At 40.7% G+C, this 26,608-nt stretch overlaps 2 protein-coding genes across 2 annotated transcripts; both read right to left on the reverse strand.

The window, feature by feature from the left end:
- Positions 1-5,287: 5,287 nt before the first annotated feature.
- Positions 5,288-16,014, reverse strand: LOC134616599 (transferrin receptor protein 1-like). The gene is made up of 18 exons (XM_063461491.1): positions 15,908-16,014; positions 11,734-11,783; positions 10,988-11,225; positions 10,482-10,668; positions 10,158-10,383; positions 9,956-10,078; positions 9,366-9,461; positions 8,899-9,038; positions 8,649-8,800; positions 8,441-8,560; positions 8,217-8,302; positions 7,826-7,889; positions 7,629-7,696; positions 7,463-7,527; positions 7,264-7,357; positions 6,929-7,150; positions 6,513-6,671; positions 5,288-6,231 (listed from the first exon to the last, which is right to left on the reverse strand). Exons 2-18 carry the CDS (start codon positions 11,764-11,766, stop codon positions 5,989-5,991), a joined length of 2,316 nt encoding a protein of 771 aa, XP_063317561.1. The 5' UTR covers positions 11,767-11,783; positions 15,908-16,014; the 3' UTR covers positions 5,288-5,988.
- A 6,266-nt stretch (positions 16,015-22,280) lies between these two features.
- Positions 22,281-26,403, reverse strand: ints15 (integrator complex subunit 15). The gene is made up of 8 exons (XM_063461894.1): positions 26,300-26,403; positions 25,541-25,742; positions 25,196-25,417; positions 24,688-24,853; positions 24,304-24,581; positions 23,957-24,194; positions 23,071-23,110; positions 22,281-22,701 (listed from the first exon to the last, which is right to left on the reverse strand). Exons 2-8 carry the CDS (start codon positions 25,733-25,735, stop codon positions 22,458-22,460), a joined length of 1,383 nt encoding a protein of 460 aa, XP_063317964.1. The 5' UTR covers positions 25,736-25,742; positions 26,300-26,403; the 3' UTR covers positions 22,281-22,457.
- Between the last annotated feature and the right edge of the window lie 205 nt (positions 26,404-26,608).

Here is a 26,608-nt window from a genome sequence, read left to right on the forward strand (position 1 = left end):
TCAAATAGCCTGAAAGTGGCAGTGATTCCAGATAAGGGATGGGAACAGACTCAACTGAATTAAGTGACTCAACTGAACATAAAACCACAGCTTCCTCTTTTAACTTGCTCTCTTACCGAAGATGAAGACGAGGATGATAGCAGCTGCTATGAAGCAGAGGACCTTGGGTGTACATCCACGTTTTTGAGGGACGTATTGTTTGCAGCTTGACTTGTGATTGAGGTGATCTCCAACCCCAAACAGCTCATTTATGCCAGATGACTCTATAATCTCCACATGCCTGGTGTCATCTTCCATATTCTGGGTAGGTTGAATCATATGTAGAAGTGTGGTTCACTGTTAAACTGACAAAAACCAAAAAATCATGGTAATCAGAATATATCACTTCTGTATTTTCCAAACGACATGAATGGTTTGTTGATGGGACCCATGACATCAGGACCCGGGTCACAATCTTTTCTTTTCTGTCAAGCATATTTGAAATAAAGGGTTTGTAAACCGTATCTAAAAGCTCTACCAGTTTAGTCATAAGACCAGCTTGTGATTTCCCACGATGTGAAAAATGTAATTTTCCTTCTTCATAAACATGCCTCTAATAAATAACTCATCATTTAAATGTGCCAATTGCAGGTGCTGTTTTAAAATCAGATGACAAGCTGTCAAAAATTATGAACACAGGAAAGCTGTCTCCTTTCACTTTCACAATCATCTACTCTTTCTAGCCCTTCTTTCACCTTCTCAGTCCTTTTCTTGAGGTAACTTGTCTCTTAACCTGCATATATTTCCTGTGTGCTCAAAGCACATCAGAGATAATGATGCATGAGAAAACCAGCAAAAAAAAAAAATTTGCTTGAATAGTGAAAATAAAGCAGAAAGATAATTCAATTCAATTCAATTTGATATAAAACAGCATCATATCAACAATTTGTCAAACAGTCTCCTCAAGAGTTAATAAACTGAACTTACTATTTGAGGTTCCCGAGAGCCTAAAAAAGGTGGATGGTCACCGTCTTTGGGGACAAACAAAAAGAAAGTGGGGATCTACTTCCTGGTTTTGCTGTATATTAAAAGAGGAGGTGGTGGGCAGGGATGGACCTTTTTACTCCTTCTGTTCTCCAGAATTGCAACAAGCTCCATTTCAGTTTTTACCGAAATGAAACTTGCCTTTCAGGTTTTTAATCTCCTTAGTCAGCACAAAGTTTAACTGTAGATTAATAGTTATCGGACACTGTGTGTGACTAAAATTGGCCAGGAATCTAAACAAGACGGGCTAAAATACACATTCAGGGGAAATTACCCAGCAAACAACAGAACTACCAGTAAAGTGTTTTTGTTCATTTGCAGACTTTGTCTCAGTGAACTTAACTGAAACCCTGACATTGTCTCCCTGCTCACAATGACTTGCTGCAAAAGCTGAACCATAGAGGGAAGGATGTTGGTGTCGTTTCCATGTAGAATAAGGATCTAGCGAGAGCGAAACAAAGCAAGAAATATAAATCAGATAACTGCTGCTCTGAATTCAAAATCCTGCTCCTCACATACAAGGTCTTAAATAATCAGGCCCCATCTTATCTTAACCCTGGAGAACCCTAGAAAACCAATGGGGTCGGCTCTGACCCCATGGGTTCTCCAGGGTTAATGACCTCGTAGTACTATATCATCCCATTAGAGCACTTCGCTCTCGCACTGCAGGCCTACTTGTTGTTCCTAGGGTATTTAAAAGTAGAATAGGAGGAAGAGCCTTCAGTTTTCAGGCCCCTCTTGTGTGGGACACCGAGGTTTCCTTATAATGGCATTCTGAATGTGAAGAAAAAAAACTGCACTTATGACATTTCAGCAGACTTTTAATTTGAAATTCAACAACAAAGTGATGTGATACTGACTGGGTAACACTGTAATGGTGTAAACATGACCTAAAGGGAAATTAGTCTGTATGCTTGTAATAGCTGTACATGCATTTTAAAAGACGGACCATTTTCTTCTACTTATCCAATTCAGGGTCGCAGGGGGCTGGAGCCTATCACAGCTGTCATGGGGTGAGAGGCAGGTTACACCCTGGAAAGGTCAAGGATTAGGGCCACTCACTTTTTTTCTCAGTGAATTCTGAAAAACCTCAGAAATGCCAAGAAATGTCAGAATTGTGAGATTAGTGTGAGAATTCTGACTTTTTGTTTTCAGAATTGTGAAAAGAAAAAAAAAACAATTTTCTTCAGCCCTAACCGTCTTCAATGGTACTAGGTACATTCTCAAATGCTTATTTTTTTCTCAGGACATTTGAGGCCACCAAACTGATAAACTCCTAATCAGAGAATGAGCTGCAGTTTTTGGTAATTTTATCCAGCTCTATCCCGGGACATAGACTTGAGTAAATTAATGCATAAAGTCTGTTTTTTGTTCAAACTCTGCTTTCTGCATCTCTGTTGTTTTTCATGCAAGTTGTGTATTGGCTGGCACACAAGTAGGTAGGTCAATCACCGAAAGCAGTTGCCTTAAAAAACAAAGCTACAAAGTTTTGCTGGGATTTCCCTTAAAAAAGTAAATAAACAAAAATAAAATGGAAATTTTTTTTTTTTTTTTTTACAAAAGAATAGTGAGTTGGTACACTTCTTTAATAAAAGGGTAAGGAACAACCAAAGTGTCACACATGGCCTGGGGTCAGCACAATGCACAGGCAGGCTTTATACCAACTGATTGGCTGCTACTTACAGACAAAAAGGTTTAACAGCAGGTGGTGGGGCTGCCGTGTAGCTAAGCTGACCATATACTGGACAGCTGCTCTCAGTGACATCATACAGAGCCAAAAGTAGAGCCTTTGCTGATAATCAGAGGTGGGTAGAGCAGCCAAAAATTGTACTCAGGTAAAAGTAGCACTACCTTAACATAGTTTTATTCAAGTAAAAAGTAGCCATCCAAAATTACTAATGTAAGAGTAAAAAAGTATTTATTAAAAAAGGCTACTTGCGTATTGAGTAACTGATCATTACATCTGATTTAATGTTAAAAAAATTGAGATAATCAGAGAGACAAGAACGTTTAAAATACCAAAATTTGCACTAAAGACAGAAAAAGAAATACTATTTATAAATAACATGATTACAAAATAATAAATCTAAGAAGAAACACTTTTCCAAATCATTATTAAACTAATATTTACAGAAGGTAATATAAATATATGGTGTTGCTTTGCCTCTCCAAATGGCACAACAGGCTCAGCAGATAGAATAATATTAAAACAACAAACTTTATGTACAAACAAGAAGTCTCATTTCGACATAAACTGTAGGTTTGTGTCTGTGTCTCATGCATTTTTGGTTAAAACGTGTTTATTATTCCTTTACTGAAGTTATTCACGCTGAGTAGAATGGCCAGAATTGTTTCTCAAGTAAGAGTAGTGATACTTCATAATAATATTACTCAAGTAAAACTACTCCGAAAAGTTATTTTTTTCCCAAAAAGTAAATGTAATTAGTTACTACCCACCTCTGCTGATAAGATGAGAGAAACCCTCATTGGGGGAGTTAGAGACTGAAGAGGACGCCAGACGACCATGAGAACCATGATCACCAGCACCATTAAGCAAGGCACCGAATAATGAAAAAGGTCATTGGTAGTTTTGTTTTAAGAACTAAAGCAATAAGCTAACGTACAATACAGTGCCAAATTTTATTAGTAGCCTAACAAACAAGATACAAAGTGTCCATGTTATTGAGAATGAATAATGAAACTAAGACTCCAATAGCTGTGATTGTTTATTGCAGCAATGAAACAAAACAATTGAAATAAAGCTAAGCAAATGTGCGCACAGTTTGAGAAAGGAAAAAGAACAAAGAAAAGAAAACCACGCACAATAATAATCGACCATTTTCAAACATTCTTTAACAAGGGTTACATTTTTCCCCTTTGATCCAAAACTCATCTGCTAATTCTTACAAGCCAGTGCTGAAAATGGAGTTGCAATTTCCAGAACTTGCCTCATTATAAACCAACAGGATTAAGGTAAAAATCACTCAAATGACGAATGGTTAATGCATCATGTTAACAAGTTTGGTGAACTACAATCAGTCAGATGGGTTTTGGACAGAATCCTGCTTTCAGTCATTTGAAATGGATTCACATCCATTTGTTTTCTGTCTAGCAACTCTGTTTTAACACCAGTTTGATTCTTAGAGAAACAGGAAAAAAAAATAAACTGAACCCTGATACATGAAAACTAAACAATCCAAGTATTCGTCAGCTCAGAAACAAAAGAAGAGGCACAAGGAAATCTTAGTGAATTCATCAAAAGAGAAGGTACAATGAACTTTAATTCATTAAACTAACTCCATAACACAGAGTGGGGGCTGATTATGGAGATACTGGACCACGCTGTTGTAACCACATTACGCATTTGTGCTTTCCTTAAAGCAAAGACACCTTCCATATGCAAAGAAAAGACCACAGCAGACCAGCGTTCGCTTCAAAACAGACCATCTCACTAAAAACAAGCACATCAGTTGCTTGGCCTCACTAATGACACAGACACTGATCTGTGATCAGGTGCTCGGGGTGCTAACCTGCCTGTCTAGAAAGGAACGCTGAAGAAGTTAGCATAGAAGGCCAGATGGGATTGCAAAGATGCAAACGTGTGCGATGTGTAGCTTTGTACTGTATATACACATTATGGGAAACACTGTCCCCGATAATAAAAAACATCCACCCCTACAGTGAAATATGGAGGGCACTGCCTCCGATACGGCACACACTGGTAGGCAAAAACTACCTTCTGTTTTTCACATTATGGAAATCACTGCTCCCGATAATGCCATCAAGATGAGAAGTGTACATGCGCCAAAGGACAGGTACGGGTAAATATTGTCAGGTGTGATGTGTGAGCTGGCATTGCTCAGAGACCAGTTCAGTGTCAGTTGAGAGAGGGGAAAGAAAAACTGTTGTGTACCAGCTGTCGGTGCACATGTACACTTCTTTTAGCAGATGCTGCTTTTGTCATTTCGACAGTATAACTGTCATAATTATGGAAGACACTGCCCCCGATAATTATACTTTTTTATATAAAACGTGATTAAAAACTATTTATAGTGAACCCTGCCACTGATAAATAAATAACACAATAAATAAACATACGGTTTCTGTTTCAGTGCCACATGGTTGAGGACCTTTTCCCCTGCTTTGACAGGTCTGCACAGATTAGCTCCAATGCCAAAAAAAATGTGTTTCGTATTTGATTCAGATCAGGTTTGTTTTTTTTGTTTTGTTTTTAAATTCTTGCATATAATTAGGACTCCCCCCCCCCCCCCCCCCCCCAATTTAAAGTAGCCAATTATTCCAAATCTGTGTGCACTGTTGCTGTAAATCAATCTGCACTTCTTTCAGCAGCTGAATGCCTGAATCTATTTTCTGACTGAGTTGTGTAGCAGAATCAGCACAGTATGAGATATTTTAGCTACCAATAAAAACCAGCTCAGGTTTGAACACCAAGCCGCAGCAGCAGCAGCAGAAATACCAGCAGTTTGCCTCGTGGTAAACAAATACAAAGTCATTAGCTTATTGTTATCATACTGCGCTTCTACGGTCTAAAGATCTGAGCTGGCAAACACAGTCTTTACTGTGATTCTGACCTGATACTGTTCTGGAATTAAAGAAAAAATCCAACTCCAACTCATTCAGAGGTAACACCAATTTAAAGCAGTACTTCCACATAACATTTGTTGACATTACTAGCACCATGGGATTTAAGACTGTGATAACTAAATACCACATGTTCAAATTCAAGATTCTTAGAGGGTTAAGTCCTTTTAAGGCAGAAGGCTTACAAACCACTTTGCAACATGTTTGGCTTTAAGAGAATTTTAGATAAAAGGAAAATGAACATCGTGGAAACGATATGATGACTTTGTAGATATCCGCTGAAAACGTGGTGATTAATCACAACAACACTGCCAGTTGTAATAAGAGGGCCAAACCATGAACAAGGGAGGGCAAAGGACTTTTCTAGATTTCATTATCCAGAGACCAGATGTCCCCTGCTAGGGAGTTGGCACAGGTCTGAATGGTCCAGGTCGCCTGGGCAAACTGGTTGCGGAACAGCTTGGCGTCTGCGTCGAGGTCGGCAGTCGTCAAAGAGTCGAGGTGGCTGATCAGACCTTTGAGGGTGTGGGGACCGGAGCCCAGCAGGATGTGACGGAAGGGGCTGTCTTTGGGAGAAACGTAGGGTGACAGGAAGTTCCTTTCCACCTATAGCAAGAAGACGGAGATCATGAAAGAGCTGGATAAAAACCAACGCTATCAACAAATTTATTGGACAACCCCGTCCTTTGAATAGCAGAAAGCAGCAACTGAAGACTACCTACATCAACTATTACACTTTACTGTGATTAAAATGTGGTGTATCCCATTTAATATATGATCCAAAGGTAGCTAAACCAACACTAAAGTTGTAATTTCAGCTTATCAAAAGCAGAGGTGGCAGCTTGTGAAATCAACTAAACTTGATGGGCTGAGTTTTTTTCTCTTACCGTCATGATGCGGTCATTGATCACGCGGCACATCTCGATGTCCTCCAGGTCGCTGTTCTGGATGTCGGCTGCCAGCGCGCTAGAGGCACGGCTGTAGGAGCCAGAGGCCATGATCAACCATTGCACTGTCAGAGCTTTGGGCAACAGCTGGGGCTTCAACTGCAAGCACACAAACATGCAGGGATGACTTTTCCCCCCTCAAACTCAAGTTAGTAAGCTGGACATTCAAGACCTGACCAGTTTTGTCTTCTACGATGAGGAGTAACCAGCCAAAACAAAAACTGATTCAAAACTGATCATTTTTAAGTTGAGTGATGAAAAACACGACAACATTCAAGTTGCTCCTGATTTCTTCAGCCCTGCTCTCAACAAGGTAAATACTATCTTGATTTACAAGGACACTGGTGAACACTCACCCTCTGAACATTCTTGACCCTCGCATTAATCTGAACAACGTGGCTGCGTATGAGCTGGTTGTACTTCTTCAGGTCCATCTGCAGCAGGTGGTCATGGACCAGCCTCAGCGCTATGTGACCGGCAAACTGGCCCGCTCTCACAGCCAGCTGAGGAACCTGGCTGGCTGTGACAGAGTTCAGGTTTTCTCGGGTGTCCAGGATTGTACCAAAGTACGGGTAGTCCTGAGGAGGAACACGGGATGTTTTAAGAATTACTCTCAGATCTACAAAGTTGGCATTAGTTAAAAGAGTTCAGAAACTATTTAAGAACTTGTAGTACAGAAGAATTCACTTACTGAACTTCCAGAGTGGAATCTGAAAGCGACTGAGGGAATGCCGGAGAAGGCGAGGAAAGGATACGCAGCACTGTCCATCCTCAGAGGCTCCAGACTTCAAAATCAAATGCAAAAAAGAAGAGTGAGAATGACAGCAAACAAGAAGGCTGTGATAATCATCACTGGCTATACTTTGTTATCTTTAATTAGACAGACTCACATAGCAGACTCCCAGTTGTTCTTTCCAAACTGAGAAAGAAGAGACTTGTCCTTGTCATAGTTCACCTAAAAAGGAAACAAATGCTTTAATTAAACTCTTGTTTTATTTTACAAATAAAACTGACCAACAGAATTATTTCTACTGAAGAGATCAGCTGTGGAGTTACCTCTTTCAGAGCGTTTTGGACCAGGCTGTGCAACAACGGGCTGGCTGCTACTTTAAACCCATTCTGACCTAGAATAACAAGACCCCTAATATTTAGTTATCCTGAAAAATAAGTGATGCTTTTTGCATGTGTATGTAAAAGTTTGACATTAAACAGCTTCATGGCTACAAGAAGTCTGCATCCATGGCAGTAAATACCTGTCACAATGCCGTCCAGGTTGATGTAGGTGAATGCTTTCATGCTCAGAGAGGACAGATAACCCTGGAACAAAGAAATATCCAATATATGAATGAGACAGAGCACAATCACTAATAATTATCCTCCTCAGAATAAGTGTATTCATTTACGTCTTCTGTAATGGGCATTTGTTTTTGGTCTACATCTTCTGACTTATTTGAGCTATCCTAAAATATCCTGATGTACGAAATAGAAGACATCCTGGGCTTTCCATTGACATCTCATGCATTTGGGGGGTCTCTTTTAGCACCAAAGACGAAGGAAATCGCAAAAAAGTTAAATGGGAAGATTTATTTTTGTTGAGTAGAAGAAAAATGCAGCTAATCTAAACCTTTGCCATGCACGTCTTACCTCCAACCACTCGGTGGCGCCAACACTCCCATACTCTCCCGCACTCCAGCTCGCAAACACAATACTCCTCCTCGGTTTGAATCCATCTATCAAAGTGGAAACACATTTAATAAAACTCATGAAGCCAGCACGTTCTTTAGCTGCTCAGTATCTGAGGTGAAGTGTACATCCAGCATTTTATTTGGAAATTAAAAACCAAACATCAGCTGCCAACAGCTGCTCACCGTTCTCCACCATGTCAGAGATGGAACGCGCCAGCTCAACGAGGACGCTGGTGCCCACGGTTGATGCTGCAAAGCCAGGGCCCCACGCATCCCTCTGGGCCCCAATGACCACGTATCGATCTGCAGACGGTCACAGGACATTCATCACTCACATCGTTTCCATATTTCCTGATCACAGGATCTCTCTCATTATTCATCTTTGCTGTACCTGCATCCACAAAGCCTTTGATGACCCCAAAGACATTATTTATCCTTTTCTCAGTAAGGACATTGTTGACTTCCACAGTAATAACATCGCTCTCGTCTCCGAGTTTATTGATGCTCCCCCAACCATTTGGCTGAGTTCTACCCCCGAGCTGCCTGTGGGATGCAGACAAACATCAACCCTTTATTGATGCCCTGTTTAATACAAGCTTCAACCATCTTTCTGATACCAGTGTGATGTTTGTGAGTCTTACCTCAGAATGTTCATTCCCATGCCTGTTGTGATAGTCTGAGCCAAAATATTTGGCAGGCCTGAAGACTGCACAGGTGGAAACTGGGTGTGGTTGAAGGAGGGGAAGCCTGGGGTGTAGGGATCCCCAGAGCCCATGTGGACCTGTGGGAAACAGACAGATGGAAAGTTGAGCTTTGAGTGGATCATGACATCTTTTCAAAGGTAGCTTTAATCAAACTAAACACATGAACCCCATTATTATTGTGGTTATCATTTAGGTTACTGCACTGGTAGAGGAAGCACAACTACTTCCTCTTATGAACAGTGCTAGGTTTAAATGCACTTCACAACATGTGTATTGTCAACATGTCAAACATCTGTCCTCTCATTTCATATTTAAACAACAGTCTTCACCTTTCCTTCAGTGTACTCATTTAAAGTATTTCCCAGGTGATTTACACCTGAGGAGTAAAAACTGTCTTCACTCACATGTCCAAAGAGTGGAGTGCTCTCGCTGATCGAGTAATCAGCAGGGTCTGGGTAGATCAGCACAGCAGAGGCGTTCATTTTGGCTGCATTGGCTACCTATAAGCAGAGAAACAAGGGAATGGGAAGCTAAGTTCACCAACAGTAAAATTATTTGAATCACATAATATAAAACGAAGTTTCATGCTAAAAAGGGGAAGCATGAGGCTTTGTTTACATAATTTCTTCTGCCATTAATAAAGTATGATTTTGATTCAGTTGGGGAGAAAGAGGATGAGATGGAGACGACAAGGAGAATGCAGTGATGGAGGAGGCAGAGGAAGGAAAGGAGAAGAAAGATTATGAGAAAAGTATGAAAATAAAAATCTGCAAATCTTAAAAAGGTCATATATTTCAGAAGGTCTCCCCTGTACAGAAAATACCACACACACACACACACACACACACACACACACACACACACACACACACACACACACCTAATGGAATTCTACTGAAGGTTAAGAACAGACGACATCTATAAATACTGACAAGTACCGCAGGGAATAAAGTCCTGTTCAAATGATGTTCCATCTTATTTTGAAACCACCCACCTTCTCAGCAAAGCTGATCCTTCCAGCTCTGACCAGCATCACCCTGCCATTCATGTCGATGTTCATGTCTTTTAACTGCTTCAGGTCATTTTCCTGTCCATAATGGGCATACAGCACTGCACCCTGGAACCATCAGAAACAGAAATGTCACTGCAAGTGTCACTGTACATTTTTCCTACTTATAATTTAGCCTTCTGATTACCCTTGCTGTTCCACTGGCGCTGTAGGACAGGAAACCCGTTGGACGTTCCGCTGTTCCGTTCTTGAAAACTATTCTGTTGTATCCAGATGCTGGGGGGTCCTGAACCTTGACAAAGTGCTCATCAGTCCAGGTCTTCATGCCGTACTCCTTAAACTTCTTGAGCACCTTGTTCCCCAGATCTTCATCACCAGGAGAACCAGCCCGGTGGTTGCTACTGCTCAGCTGACTGAGACAGGGAAAACAAAAAGGAATTACTTACTGTTAAAAATACAATACACATAACAAAATGTGTGCAGTGCTGCAGTGCATGGAGCTTCTATTCACCCAAGGACAGCGTCCATACTGGATGTAGTCAGTTTTTGAGCAAGAAGCTTTTTCACATCATCCCAGTCCATGAGGGGAGCAGCACCGGTCTCATGGGCGACAGAAACATCTTCATAGCGGAGAGCAGAGGATGCACAGGTGGGAGCCAAATCCTTATTCCGATGGACCAGGTAGCCAATCAAATAGCCTGAAAGTGGCAGTGATTCCAGATAAGGGATGGCAACAGACTCAACTGAATTAAGTGGTGCAAGCCAAACCCTGACTGAAGTGTCTTACTCAGATGACAGCTCAAAGCTAAGCCATGTTTTTCCAGATAAAATGACACATGGTAAGTCCCCTCACCACACCCACACACAGGAAAATTATATTAAAATAGCTGTTGGACAGTGAACTTCCACTTTTTCACAAGTAACATACAATCCAACGGGACAGATCCCCAAAGAACCACTCAAGTTACTGTGCACTAAATTAAAAAGAGTTTCTTCCTTCCTCCCTCTCTCTCTTACCGATGATGAAGATGAGGAAGATTGTAGCTGCCATAAAGCAGAGGTTCTTGGGTGTACGTCCAAACTTTTGAGCCACATAGGGTGTGCGATTAGAGTTGTGATTCAGGTGGCCGCCAACGCCATTTCCCCCAGTCTCCTCATCTATTTCAGATGACAGCTTCATCTCCACCTGACTGTTGTCACCCTCCATATTCTGGGTCAAGTTGAATCGTGTGTAGGAGTGGGGCTCCCCATTAAACTATCACAAATAGAAAAAGGGTAAGCAGATTAAATGATTTCAGTAACTCCCAAAGAACAGTAGTGGTTTGATTTCAGGATCTTTGCTTGGACTTACAAGAGGTTAAAGGTTTTTGCTTTTTTATGACCGAACAGAGATTTGACTGAAGAATAGTTTTAGATCTCAATTTATAATAAGTGCTTTACAAATCCAAAGATCAGCTAACTGGTGGACTTTCCAGTTTCAGTGTGGCTAGCCAAACAAGAGAAACCACCATTTACTAATTAAAACAAAATTTAATTATGCAATGTAACAGTTTAACATTTCAATGCATTTCTGAATATGAAACAACTGTATTTCTCAAGTTCTTCCTGTGTTTGTTCCCAAAATAGAATAAAAATTAAATTCTGGTCATGCAAGTTCTCATTTTTGCAATAACAGTCATTTCAGGTGTGGAAATGATGATGTCCCGTTTAGGATGAAAGCTTAAAGCAAAGCCTGTTATTGTTGGGTTTACACTTATACTCACAATCTTGGATATTGTTGACCTTGCTTGGTCCATTGTTGCTTCTCAGAATTCTAAAACGATAAGGAAGAAGAAAAAAAATAAGTTATACATTGCAGAGTAGGTGAATGCAGCCACAACTGAATCTATAAAGGGTGATGAACCAACCCTCTTCTTCACGTAGTGTGCGCCTTGAATTTTTTGTGCTTCAATTTCAGTTCCCTTACAGTGCGAGCAGTGTGTTACCGTTTTACTTGTGTGTTGTCCAAACAATACATCCCCACCTCTTGTCTAAACATCCACAGGGCTTCCTATCTTACTAACTAGAAAAACAGTGCCGTTTCCAGGCACAAAAGGCCAGTGTCCGTCAAAAAACACCATCTGAGACCCCTGTAAACTCCAACTGAATGCAAGACCACTGATTTCCCACAAAATCTTATGCCAAACAAAGCAAGGTGTCAATTTAACAAAGCCAACAAGGTTTGAAATACAAGTTCTCTACATACAATCTTAAATACTGGAATTCGCAGCATGAAAAAGAAGGACCTAAAAGCATAGCTTTTTGTCTTGCTATGCTTTACAAGGTAAAAAACTGACCAAAATGTAACTGAACAGTTTTAAAATCCAAGAAGTGGAGTTCCTCTTCATAGGAACCACATGCAGACAATGTGAAACAATGCTGCAACATTCATACTGCAATCACAATTTCAGGGGAAATTTCCCAACCATCAGCACCGCTACACAAAAGACATTTGTTGATAAGCTATGGCCACATTACAGAAACATTTTGAATACACACATTTTGATTGCCTAACATTTTTTCCCTGTATCAGAACAGGCCTTTGTGGGATTTGCTTATTCAAAAAATCCATTTAAACAAACAAATAAATTGATGGCTCAACGTCTCTTCCATTAGCTGTGCCCTCAAGAACAAAAAGACACCAAGCTAACTCAAATCTTGTCTCATCAAGAGTGGATCATTTTACTATGTGGAAATTTTAGAATCAGAGGGTTAAACCACTATCACAGTCACTGAACTTTGGCCTGATTAAAAACACTGAAAACATTGTTTTGTTGACGCCGACTTGAAATCCACATGCTCCAAGAGTTGGCATACAAATAAATTGTGCATTCGCGGGTTGATGCATTCTGTAATGGTATGGAAGTGTTTAACAATAACACTAAATACAAAGTCAAAACTAAAATAAAGACAATAGTGGTTATAGGTTATAATGTGTGCTGTGCACACAAATATCAGAAGAAACCCTATAATTATCCTTAGGACCGATTTGAAGCTACAGATGGGAGCTCGAGATGTCTAACTGGACAGTGCGTGTGGAAGGTCTGTGTGGGCAAATGCCAAGGGGACACAAACAGGCGGGCGGGCAGGCTCGGTCTAATTTGCAGCAGAAGAACACGACCTTAATAGACTTCGATGGCAAGCTTCCAAGACAGAATAGATAAAAAGCTTAATATTTCCACAAAGCAAATGAGAGCACAGGCAAGTTGGAACCTGCCCTCAGTAAGGTTGTTCAGGAAACACTGTCTATTCTCAGCACTATGAAGTAACTTTAGAGCATGGCTTGGCAGGACTACCTCGACTTGTACAACCTTCAGGGTAATAAACCAGAACCACACTGAAAAGCAGTAAAATCAGCTCTAAAAAGGACAACAAATGAGCAGCCTTATATTTTTCTTGCTCACAACTTTAAGTGTGACTGATGTGAGCTTTAGAAAGTAGAACTAGGCAAGGATTAGTTACCGTGTAAAGCTAATTGATCTCTAAGGTGGGTAGAGCCGTGTCTACAGCCTTACATACCAAGCATACCGGTTCTGAGCTAAGCCGATCCTTTAATCAGATTAGCTACTCTTTGAGACTTGGAAACATATGGATATTAATATTAAATAGAAATCAAGAATTCATATGTTCAATTTCAACAGCACTTTACTGAAAACAAGCGTTTTTACATCACAGGAGAAGTCCACTTCTGTACATCAGTTGCTGAACCATAACTATAGCCAAAAGGCACAAGCTGCATCTCCATTGAACAGGTTTTTGAACGTGTGTGTGTGTGCCCAAGAGATAGTGTGTGTGTCCCACCCTTCTGAGAAGGATACTGGCAGGCATGGTCCACCCCTCCTCCCCCCCACCAAGCTGTAACAGGAGATATTTGCCCCCTGTGAGCCCATGATCAAGGTTATTAAAACAAGATCTGGAACAGCGAGCCACTCTCACCAGTTATTTTGTGTTTTTCCACAAAATACAACACAGCATTTTGTCTCTTTTTACAAGTTTATCTTCCCAAAAAACATTCAAGCTGTCAGACACAGCTCCTTTTCGAGTATGCCTCAAGTTCAACCTTCAAGGACTGCACAGTCCTGCAAAAAATTGAAATGTCACTGTCAGGGTCAGAGAGGTGGAGTACAGTCTGGGTCTACAAATGCAACTTCCTCGTACAGAGTTCAGAACTGAACAAATCCCTTTGTCTGAAAAAAAGAAAAAAAAAGGGCTAACTGTTGCTTCATCATGAGGAACAATCTGGCAACAAGAACAGAACTGTTGTAAAGATGAGGGTGATTAAGAAGGACAAAAAGGTTGGAACACACCAATGTTTTACACAATAACTGAACCAGTCACTCTCATTCACCAGATTAACCGACCATTTTAAAATGCTGACATCACATAATTACTAGCCACTGCCACCTTAAATCTGACATAAGCATAACAACAGTCATTATGGAAATTAAAGCCCTCCTTCTGTGTGTCAAGGGCTCTTTATGCAACTTGTCTGTTTATGCGTATTCAGCTTCCAAAAGAAAAGAAAAAAAAAATCCCAATAGTAATCTAGTACTGGATCATTACTTAAAGCACAATTAGTTCATAAAATAATGTAATTACCACAATGCACTTGCACTACACCCCCTATGTTAATTACACATCCAAATACCACACAATTAGGTGGAAACCTCACCCAAGCACAGAGTTAACCTTAGCTGAAATAAAACCAGCATGTGAGAAACTTACCTGACCATTCACCAATGTACATGAAATGATGCACTTTATAGTTTAGACTGTATATATTGAAATATAGCTAAATGTTGCTTCCTAAGAGGAAAAGAACATGTGATCAACAAAAACAACCCCCCCCCCCAAAAAAAAAAAAGACAATAGTGGGAATAGCAGAGGACAAGGAGGTCAGCGGTGTATAGGAGTTATTGTAGAGTAGCAAATCATGTGAGAGTCACACTGGGGGAAAAGCAGGGCAGGCAAATCCTTTTTTTTTTTAAGAAGTATTTTTAAACAGCAGGAAATTCTGAATTCAAAGCATCAGGAGCGACACTGGATGCCCTTGAATTTACTGAACAGAGATTTCAGGAGAGTTTTGTTTCCTGTTCACTTTCACTATTGTGGGTTCTACTCTGATACCGCAGCGTGTGTCTCTTCGGCACAATTTAGCCCTCTATGCCTGTATAACAATCAGTACTACAGAGTATTGTCTGTAGTATTATGTTAAAACTGCACCCATTAAGATAATGACAGCTCGCAGTCTACAGGGCTGTCAAGTTCACCCACTGCTGCTCTGACAACTCATCCATAGCGAGAGCCAGCTCCACATGTTTTATGTGAGACAATTTGTCACCTTTATTTAGACCAGCGAGTTAGATTATCTGAGAAGTTCCTGAAAATCTTCCAAACATGTGCATCTGCATTATCTTATATTTAGCCGCCAGTTGCTTGTATGACAAGGTCAATGAGAAGGCTCGACACTGGCCCGGTTACCTCCACGTTACAGGAACGAGCCTGGCGTTAGCTTACACCGGAACAATACTCCGCAATGCTGGCTGAACGTGACAACCGGCCTGCTTCATTATGGCGCCCTGCAAGCTGCAGCGTGTAGCTCGCGAGACAAAGTGACAGGTGGCGTTCCCTAAGAGACCGGCTACCTACGTGCACGTGCTCGGATACGGAGCTAGCAAATTTGCTCAGAAGTTTGACACATCAGTAAACTGAATATGAGATATATAAACATTTTAATACATCGCACTCTGAGGAAAGCGACAGCTGGCCATGTGCCATCTGCATCGAGTCTTATTTATTTTAGCTACAATAAGCTTTAACACTTCCCCGACTTGAAATAGTGTAGCTAGGCCTTCATTTTTTTATTGTTATCGTTTCATTTCTTTTTTTAAAGCTCACCTTCTCTCCAGCACAACCCAACCTGAGTGACCTTCTGCTGTGTGACAGGACTAACACGCGGTTCCTTCTTCGGTCGGTGCTCTTCCACCCTCCAGCCGGGAGTTACACTGCACTCACCCAACTACCCCGCTTATTATTGGCCGTGCAGGATCTACGCACGCGTGACGTCACAAACCGGAAACGTCAAAGCGCCAATTTTTCTTTTTTACAGCCTTTATTACCATCAAATCAAACTATGAGCCAGTATAAAGCAAGGTATGGACATCAAAGAGGCAGTAGGTGTTGTGAAACAGAGAAGGAAAGGGGGCAATAAAGAACGACAGGACGGCAATAAGGTCGCTTTTTCTTTAATTTGTGACGAAATCTTCATCGTAAAGTACTGCTCTATTTCTTTCACAAAAAGTAGACCGTATTTTTTTCTGGCAAATGTACATTTGTGGATGTGGTACTTGGAAAAGTCTTTGTCACAACAATCAATGCAGCCAAATGAAATATCTTTACTATAAAGGAACAAAATGCCATAAAATAGCATCAACTATTAAAAAAAGAAGGGGAAAAAACCCAATAAGTAAATGACAAGACCAAAATAGAGGGACAAGGAGGTTATTCGCAGAACATGAAATTTGCTGTTCTGCTTCAATTTGCTTTTGTTTACACAAAAAGTATTTGGATAAAATCTATGGATCAGCTTAACTAAAATTTCAATGTGTATTCAATGTGTGTTTCATTGTTTTTATTAAGGTCAAAAATGCCACAAATGTGAGGATGGAATATATAGCATGTTTCTTCCTAAAAGAAAGGTAAAAGAAAAGAGAGGAGGATTTGCACTGCATGGCACATGAATAATGCCAGATTCTTTCTGCAAATACCAGCTGGTTCTGAAGGTATTCATCATGCAGTTGTGTTTATATATTTATAAGTATGAGGAGGCACTAACAAAGAATAACCTATTGTAGATGAGGGATTATGTGGTATAATAAAGCAACCAATCTTTAACTTAAACTAAAATGTTCCAAATCACACAAAACAGAAATGCATAAAGATGGAAGAAGGCCACTGTCAGTGATGGAGACTACTTGTTTGATAAAATATTTCTAGAAGCTAATGAACATAACCAAGTATGTGTGTATGAAAAGGTTAAATTTGCTCCACTTTGATAACTCATAATATTAAAGTTGTCAAAGAAGACTAATAATATTCTTCCAAGCTTCTCCATCTTTACTTGTACGTTTAAAGTGCAAATTATGGAAGATGCAAACCTTTACTGAAATCCAATCCTGAATTCTGCTGGATAAGCTTTTTTATAATAGCTTCAGCTTTTTTTTAAGAATCATAGTGTGCTGTGCTGTGGCCTTGTACCATATCTACCCTTCAAAATTATAGTTTATAAAGTCTAGAATGAATATTATAACCAGAAAATTAGAAATTACCATTTATATCTATGTAAGTAAATATACTTTTAAAATGTCCTAATAAAATATTATAACTGTACTTTTTTCCCTCTGGTATTTTTAGTATTTTGGTTGTGTTTAAAACCACAGTCTACCTTGAATGACCTTTCCAGATAAATCGTGGCTTTTCTTCCATCAACTGAAACCTTGAAATGAGGAACAGCAGACATGATAGCGGTCAGGACTGTTTTTTTGGGTTTTTTTTTTATATGTGTGTGTGTGTGTGTGTGAGTGTGTGTGTGTACGTGTGTGTTTTTTTTTTGGGGGGGGGGGGGGGGGGGGGGGGGGGTCATACACCCACAGTCCAAAAACAGTGTTGTCTTTGTGCTGCAGCTGTGAAAATGTCTAGAAGAAGAAAAGACGTGAAGGTCCATTGACTGTGGTCAGTGTCTGAAGTTTTCCCATTTCTGCTTTTCATTCCCACACAGCACAGAAGTAAAGACAATGCTTTATATTCAGAATTAATACAGAGGAGTATTCTACCACTAAGGCTTAGAAGTGCAACGTTTGGAAATTTCCACTGGAGCCAAAGTTGGTAAATAATTTAGTGCAAAGACTGATGCTGTCTGGCCTTTAGTAGCCAAAAAAGAAGAGGACATTGATAATTTGGTTATTATACTACTCACTGTCATGTTCATTCAGACAGGGTTGACCAATCAACAACCTCTGGGATTGGGCATTGGGGTGGGCAGCAGCAAAGCAGTCGCCACTGATGGTAAATTATTAGTAAATCTTTGTAAACAGGTCTTTGTAAACTTTTTTTGATGGCTGCTTTTGCAATCTCATTTATTTGCCATCACTTTTAATTATTGATTATTGAACCAAAACAGCCTTAGCGCGATTGTGAAATTGTCCCTGTAATTGCTCTTTTGGGTTGACTTAAGTAATTGCATGTTTATGCCCGACATCAGGCCGCTTACATGTATTTTGCAGAAAGCAGTCATTGGGTGACGAGAGTGCCGGCTTTAATAATGTTCCCACGGCATCATTTCCCCACATTTTTGTGTCATACCTGCTTTGGAAGTCCACTTGTTTGAGAACATTCAATGCTAGGACTCAGAAGCACACTACTGTGTATATATCTCTCTCTATACAAAACAGTGGACATGGGAAACGGTGCTTTCACGTTTAAGGATTTAGAGTTCTGAAAGTTCAAGAGCATTTATTACAGCAAGACGTCGTTGTAGTTCCGTGTTAGTGTAAGCCAAGAATGTAAAGTTGTTGTAAGAATTGTTTTCAGGCCGGCTTTTGTTGTCTCTTTTAATCATTACTTGGCACACTGATCCGTAGTGAGGCATCGGGTAATAATGCCCCAGCATGTGTGGTGTCTGTAACAATAATCCAACTGTGCAATAACAGAGGAGGAAATGTTTTCTCAGAAAAAAAGACAAGACAAAAACAAGATGTCTGGAATTTAAAAAACAAAACATTTACTAAGGCACACGTGTACAGTGTGCACACGGAGAGAGGCTGTAAGACTCAACCGCTTTTCTGAAATCATTAAGAAATGCCTAATGCAACTCCTTCCTTCCTTTCTACTCACAAAAACGTCGACTTCTGAATAAACAGAAGCAAATGAGGTTTCTTTTTGACACTAATGACATTTGATGGGTCCCTGACTTTTTTCTAAGTTAGAGAATATTTCCAAATAAGACTCCTGAATAGGTTTAATAGAGAGATCTCAGCAACTAGGCGTTGGGCTGCCAGACACGACATTCCTTGGAGAACAAATCCTGCAGACTCTGTTGAATATTACTGTAACTGCACAAGGCTGACATTTGTTTCTCTGAATAAAATACACCCATGTTTTCATGCACACCTGTACAATCAAATGGAATCCAAATCCAACCTGAGAGATCAGTTCTGTGTTTCTTATGAAGCTCATAATACTCCGATTTTGATGAAGCCGTCAGGAATGTTTGACTTTAATAATGTGCTTCTCACTGAGGTCACAGATAAAAATGGTGCTGTGCTGGCCTGTTTGCAGCTCATTGGCCCAGAAACACCTCTGAATATTATGTTACCCCATCATAAAAGTGCACTATGGTACAATAAATTTCTTTACCGCCATTTGCTCAGTAAACTAATTTGATATCTACTGATATGGATCAATGCCCATGTTTGTTCACACATCAATGGCTCCAAGAAGATCATAATGCATCTTATGATCCACTGACAGTTTCACCTGCAGAGGCTTGATTTCATTTCAGAGTTTGAATGAATGAATGAAGAGTTTGTTTTTTGGTGCATCACCGTGGCAAAATCGAGGTTTTGCCTCATACATTATGTTTTTTCCCAAGGGCTGTTTGGGAAATGCTAGCATGCAGGTGATTCAGGTAAATGCTACAAGCCACTAATATTTAGGATGTGCAGGTAGCAGGGACTTTTATTTCCTCCTCTAACATGCATCACCGTGCACACATTAATACAGACTTAATAAATTAGCCAGTAAGCAGAACAGTGAATGAGAGAAGTATCCTTTTTAAGTGTATTTTTTCCAAACTGAAAAGCAGCGCGGCTTTTTTTTCAAACTCACACACTGCTGCTAATGAAACCTTCATCTCAGGAGCTTCTTGGAAGCTTTCAGGACGATATGGGAAAGAATCATCCTGAGTTTCCCATATCACTGTTAAATCCCCTGAAAATAACTGCTTTGTGTCCTCTTTGTGCTTGTTTCTGGCTTAAAGTGAATTATAAGATCAAGCTTTGCAGGATGTACAGTCAGCAGTATTGATCCTTGTCTTTGAGAAAAGCAAATGAGGGTGGTCCCACAGCAGCTACAGCCCGACTTACAGCTCTTTATTCAGAGACGCTTGTGTTGTTGGATATGACAGAACAAACCTGTTAATGACAGCTTTGATGCCACGTATTGTACACATTCACTCAGAGAATAGAATCAGTTACACGAGTCTCCCCGCCAAAGCTTGGTGAAAGATACTTGTTTTTATTCTTTGAGTCCTCCAGTGACAGTTTGATTTTTATTACTTTATACCTTCAGATCGACAGGTGCCGAAACTGCCGGTGACTTCCAGACTTGTTGCTGTATTTGTAAGAGAGGAAGTGTAAGCAGAAGCACTGAACACCTGCACTCTGTGCAAAAGCAAAGTGAAGAAGGGGATTGATTTATTTTGCTGATATGTTGTTTCAAGCATGAATGAACTTTAGGAGTTCACAGTTAAAGATTGAAAACCTAGTGTAATATTTAGCCCAGGCACTGCAGACGTTCACCGCTTAATAACTGATGTGCATTACTTTAGTTTGACTCAAAGTTAAAGTCCAGCCATCTAGTTTATGGTTAGCTTGCAGTTCTGAGGGAATCAGCCCCAATGTAGGTGGCGGTGCATCTGTGTGACTGAGGGGGTGTTCCTGCAGAAACCTTGCTTCTGCAGCTGTTAACACACAGTCCAGCCCAACCATACAGTCACACCTCTGGCAAGGGTGAACTGAACCAACACAAACCAAAATATCCTCTGAAACCCTAACGGAAAAATCTGTTACAGTAAGTGCACAGATGAAACCAGCCATGGCCAGCATGTGTGGCAACATGGTGCAGCATAATTTTCTAATGTTAATTAGTACAACAAGAACGTATCAAATGTTGAAACTGAAATTTAATGGCAGTAACACATAAAAAAAAGCTGGAAGAGTCAGTTACCTATGAATTGTTGGAACATCTAACATCTGATGAGGTTAAATATTTGCATGATCGGAAATAGAAAAGCTATTTAATGTTGGCCAAACGTTCCTTTCTTATTTCATCAGGACAATGAAGACAGAGTGTTGCTAAAAGGAGAGGCGATGCCTTTGTACAATTTCCAGTAAACTACATATCTTGGAAATGATATGCGACATATCGCATTCTGCTATAATTTACATTTTTACCAAACCACACAACTTTCGTGTTAGAATACACACTAGAATGCAAAATCTGAGTCCGCCCGGCCGGTTTCATTATCATTTGTAGAAACAAAGCTCACACGCTCTTTCTCATCGATCCCGCCTTTTTAACTTTAATACTATCTCCGTGTGTCACCTTTGAAGGCCCAACAGTAAAGCATCATTTTCTAGGAAGAGATTATCCTTATCACTGCCTCCGCCCATGAGATGTGTGTGTGTGGGGGGGCAAACAGTCAGCACATGCATGAACATACTACAATCAGCATTAAGCTGTTGCAAAATGCATTTGTGAACTGGCTTCCATTTTGCCGCCACATGTTGACACTCTGTTGGAGCGGATTCAAGACTTAATGTCTCGTCGCACGTGTTCCAGAACGGAATGAAGGAAATCTAAGTGCACCTCTGTTAGCGCAATTCCAGTAAGAACAGAAAAGGAAGCATAATGGCTAACAATGTCAACAATACTGATCAAAATAACATGAATAGATTGAAAACTATTCACTTCCTTCTAAGCACATGCTATAAGGAAGTGAAGCAAAAATATTCAACCCTATCCTAACCTTTTGTTCTGTTAAAGGCACCCATTGCTTCTGCTATAGAGAAAATATCGCAGATGATGCAATTCTCATCCTACATGAGGGCAGCTGGGGTCTCTGAAAAGGGTGAGGTGCTGCAGTTCAATGATATGCTATCTGCCCCGCAACAGGGGCGAACTTATGCACACAGGGCAGGGCTCCAAAACTTCTGACATCTCCTAGTTATGCAATGAAGCACATTGAGTTTGGGACACGCCGAACAGTCTACCTTTACTCATTTGTCCACACTCTGAGTCAAGTTGCCTCTATGCCTGCACTTGCACATGTCATGTCATGTTTTAACAGGTGGTTTGGTTAATTCCTGTAATGATGATTCAGTTTCTAACTGTCCACCTGAAAATACAAGCTCAGCGTTTCCTGCTGGAAACAGGACAACAGTGACCACAAATAGTTGGTAAAAAGAACACCACCATGATGGAAGTAAAAAAATATTTATTGGACAAACATGTAAGCCTCACAGACTTTCTCAGAAGCAAATGTGCTAATAACATCAGACAATAAACCCTAGTTACACAAACACACATATTAATCCACGCACACAAACACTCACTTCATACTACCAAATGTCCACACGCACATCTGCCAGCGGTTTGAGGGATTTTTCTCTCAGTGGCTGGGTCGGAAGGGGAACGGCATCCCTGTCATAAAGGGCTGAGCTGGGTACTGAGGGTGAGAGGAAGGGTGTGGGGCAAGTGGCGCGTGCGGGGTGTGCGCGCGGTGTGTGGGGAGTGCAGGTAGTGTGGGGTGCGGGGCGATGGGTGAATGAGCGGCGTGCGGACTATAGGCCAGCGGAGATGTGTGGATGTTGTTGTAGTATATCACCGGGCCAGACAGCACCAACTGGAGCAGACTGGAAACACAAATACACAAAAAGATGAGAATGGAAGGTCCACAAAAGCCAAAACAAAAACAAAATTAAATCTGTAATCAAATTAAAGGCACAGATACTGCATTGTTTAAATAAAATGGCTTTAGCGGTAAAGTTTTTCCAATGGGGAAGTTCGTTCGATTTCACTTCAACACCTAAACTTAGTCCTTAACCAGCTTCCTATATAGTCTAGGGTGCTGGTTATAAGATGGTACATTTATGTAATTTTGTTAAAAAAAAAACAAAAACAAACAAACCCTGAAGCTGAAGCACAGTGTAGGCGACAACACTGTGCAAATATCACATTGTGAAGGGAAATGATGTACTAAACAACAAACTCTTGGATCTTACTTGTTGTGGGGGAGTCGGGAACAGATGGCCCTCAGGTCCTCTGTGAAGACAACATTATGTTTGAAAAGACACAGTGTGCTAAGACAAAGTACAACTGGTTACCTAGCTACTAAATTCTTTTCTAAAAGCTGAAATCTCCTTCATATATAACATTTGTTAAAGTTCCTTAATTTTCAAGGTGACATTTTAAAAATCAGTTTGCCTTTAAATACTAATGCACTCAATCTTTTTAGGTCTTTAACTTAAAAGATACGAGAAAAAATAAAGCAGTAATTGCAACACGTGGTACAGGTTTATGTACCCATCTACTAGGAAGAAGAAACATTTCACAGGACTCTACTCAGTCCTGTGAAAAACTAAGTACAAGACATGATCCAACAGCTTTTGGAAACACATTCAGCAGCAATAACTCAAAGTAATAATTTTCTGTATGACTTCAACAGTTTCTCACATTGTTGTGGAGGAATTTTGGCTCATTCTTCTTCACAACATTTCACTCAGATTGACATTTGGACTCTGACTGAGATGTTGTAACAGTCTAATTTTTTTTTGTTTTTCAGTCACTCTGTTGTAGATTTGCTGCTTTATTTGGGATCATTATCACATGACATGATGACATGACCCAGTTTGGACCAAGCTTTAGCTGTCAGACAGGTGGTCACATATTTGACTCTAGAATACTTGCTTAGAATACTATACAGATGAGTTAATGGCAGACTTAACTGTAACTACAGCTGTGTTTTTTGTTGTCATTTTGTTTCTTTTAGAAAATGAACTTAGAAGCCATACATGGAGCTGGATTTGAATAGCTGAATATTACATTAATTTCCAGTCCCAGGCACAACAATGTACAGGCACTCACGACACCATTTTTCCACACTGTTACCTCTTGAGCAGAGCAGGGCTCCGCTGGCCATGGCCACCTGCAGGGCTTGGGCCAGCCGGTCGAGGGCCAGCTGGGACAGTGCAAGTGTATCAGCGGAGGACGTGTGCGTGTGTTTGTCAGCCTGGTCCAAAAGTCGGGAAAGATCGGATGTCAGAGCAGCCAAGGACTCCATCTGAAGCAGTGCCAGGCGACCAAAAAGCCCCTTCTCGTTGAGTATGGTGGGCAAAAGCATTAAGACCTAAATAAGGAAGAAGGAGGAGATGGCTAATGACCTTCTCTGTGGATGTTGCAAGGGTTTACGTGTACAATGTGTCTTTTACTGAATGGATCTGAACACAAACACAAACCTGTAGGACACTTAAATGGAGTGCAGAGAAGAGAGTCCCTACTTCTGGCTCATTCTCAGAGCTTCCATTGGTCAGCGCCTGCTTCTTGTCTCTCCTATAGACCAGCGGTGCTTTTATGCACCAGCGCACCAAACCCCCTAACGGTGTGACATCGAGCGAGGTGATCGGTTGGCTGCCAGAAATGGGCGAGTTCAGGAAGGTGATCAGGACTAGACGAGGGTCATCTTGGATCCATGATACTATCATCTGGAGGAGTTCGAGTGGGGGGGTGAGCTCCTCTGAAAACACACACAAAAGTGTTAAATATCAGATGTTCCCCCAACAAACACAGGCAGTCTTTTTTCGAACTGTTTCCATGTTTTTACATGCATTTTTCTTTTTTACCTGAGGTGAAGTCATAGAGAGTGGTGACAGCAGTGATGAACTGGCAGCAGAAGCGCGGGCTTGCACTGTGGATATTCTGCAGGGTGGGCACAGAGCCTGGGACCATACTACAGTAATCATCTACCAGCACCTGCGCCAAGCGTACGCAGTACACACGATGGGTTCTCTGCACAGCACAAACATAATCAGAAGCCTACGATTAGTACATCCAAAGTACAGGGACACATACATGCAGTCCTTTCTTGACACATCAGGTCCAGACAGTGTCAGGAGAAAAACATAGACCTTAAAGCATCAAAGTTCCAACTGTGATAAGGGCTGGTGAAACTGGTCAAATTACACATGGCACCATCACTGAAGCAATACATCGTCCAGATGCAACAACGTCTGCTGTCAGGTATCAAAGTCTAATGTAAGAACAGTTGTTGTGGTTGTGTTTTTTTGTCATTTCTCCCTGACCTCTTGATTTCACCACTAACAACACAGGACTGTGTGATTGAGTCCTCACCTGCAACCAGGTAGCAGCACATTCCAGGATAGGAACCCTGCCCACAGCGATAGCCATGGAGACCAATTTGCCCAGCAGTGCCATGCGGCTTTCATCTGCCTGGTTGCCTTGGAGATTAAAAAGGGCAGCAAACATAAGTTGACGGACAGCATCACGACTCTGCTCCTGAAAACAGCTGCACATGATCTCCAACAGCTGGAGCTCCTGAAGAGCACTCATTCTCTGAAAGAAAGAAAAAACAAACCAAAAAACCAAAAAAAACCCACACTTGAGTTATTGACTGATTTCTTTAGTGTGTTTACATATTATACATTGATGCTTAAGCATTCTGGGGTCCCAGTTTACCCTGGCTGGGGTGTTTCTATCTTTGGGTGCATGTAGAATGAACTCTTCAACCAGCTCCAGGGTTTTTGAGTCAACCTGAGGAGGCTGCCTCCCAGACTGCACCAGGTTACAGATGTAAATGTCCAGGTGGTACAGCAGCTCCTTGGCTGCACTCAGCACATCCCGAGGCAGCAATGACTGACGGATGTCACCCATCTGTAACCTGACAGAGGCACATAAACAATGTGAAAGACGTTAAATATGATGATCAGAAGTGAACTGTATTAATGAAAAGTCCATGGTAACAAGGCTGTATCTCTTCCATCTGTGAAAGTATTAAACGGTTTTAATTCACGAAGTAACAGTGGCTCTGCAGGCTTTAAACAACACTGCATGGTGGGCTGTTAAGATGTTGCAGACTTTTGTTTAAATCTTGACACACTGTGACATGTGCCACAGAAAGAAAACAACACAACAAACAAAGCACATTAGATGTAACAAAAACATTAGCTTGTTTTATCATCCAAAATGACGGAACAGTGGACAGTGATTTTTTTTAAACTCTGGTTTCAAGTTAAATTATGCCTATGACTTTTGCCGTGTCTATAGTCTCAATACTTTTGGAGTGGACCAGCTCCACACTGAGTCTCCTCAATGGTCTGCTCCATCCTGCTACAGCTAGTGTTAGCTGGCAGCTAACACTAGCTGTTTCCTTCGCTACAGAGCTTACGCGTTACAGTTAACCCGGCAGTATTCAAAAAGCAGGAGTTAAGCACTTACCTCAGCAAAAGCTCTTATTTTCTTTCAAAAATTAGCTGAAAACAGGACCACGAAAGGTCTCAAAACGACGACGGAACTACTTCCTGCTCCTACGGAAGCCTGTGTGGCACAAAAATGACAGCCATTGACGTTCATTCATCGTCCTTAATCATGTGTATGTAAACTGGCAACGCATTAAATTAAATTAAATTAAATTAAATTAAATTAAATTAAAATATTTTTGTGTAAATTATTTTACCAAGCAAAAACCAGAAATATTTCACTCTCATAATTTTATCTTTAATTCCACATAATGACACACTATCTATT

Source organism: Pelmatolapia mariae, linkage group LG18, assembly GCF_036321145.2.
Source record: "Pelmatolapia mariae isolate MD_Pm_ZW linkage group LG18, Pm_UMD_F_2, whole genome shotgun sequence".
NCBI classification, from domain to species: Eukaryota; Metazoa; Chordata; class Actinopteri; order Cichliformes; family Cichlidae; genus Pelmatolapia; species Pelmatolapia mariae.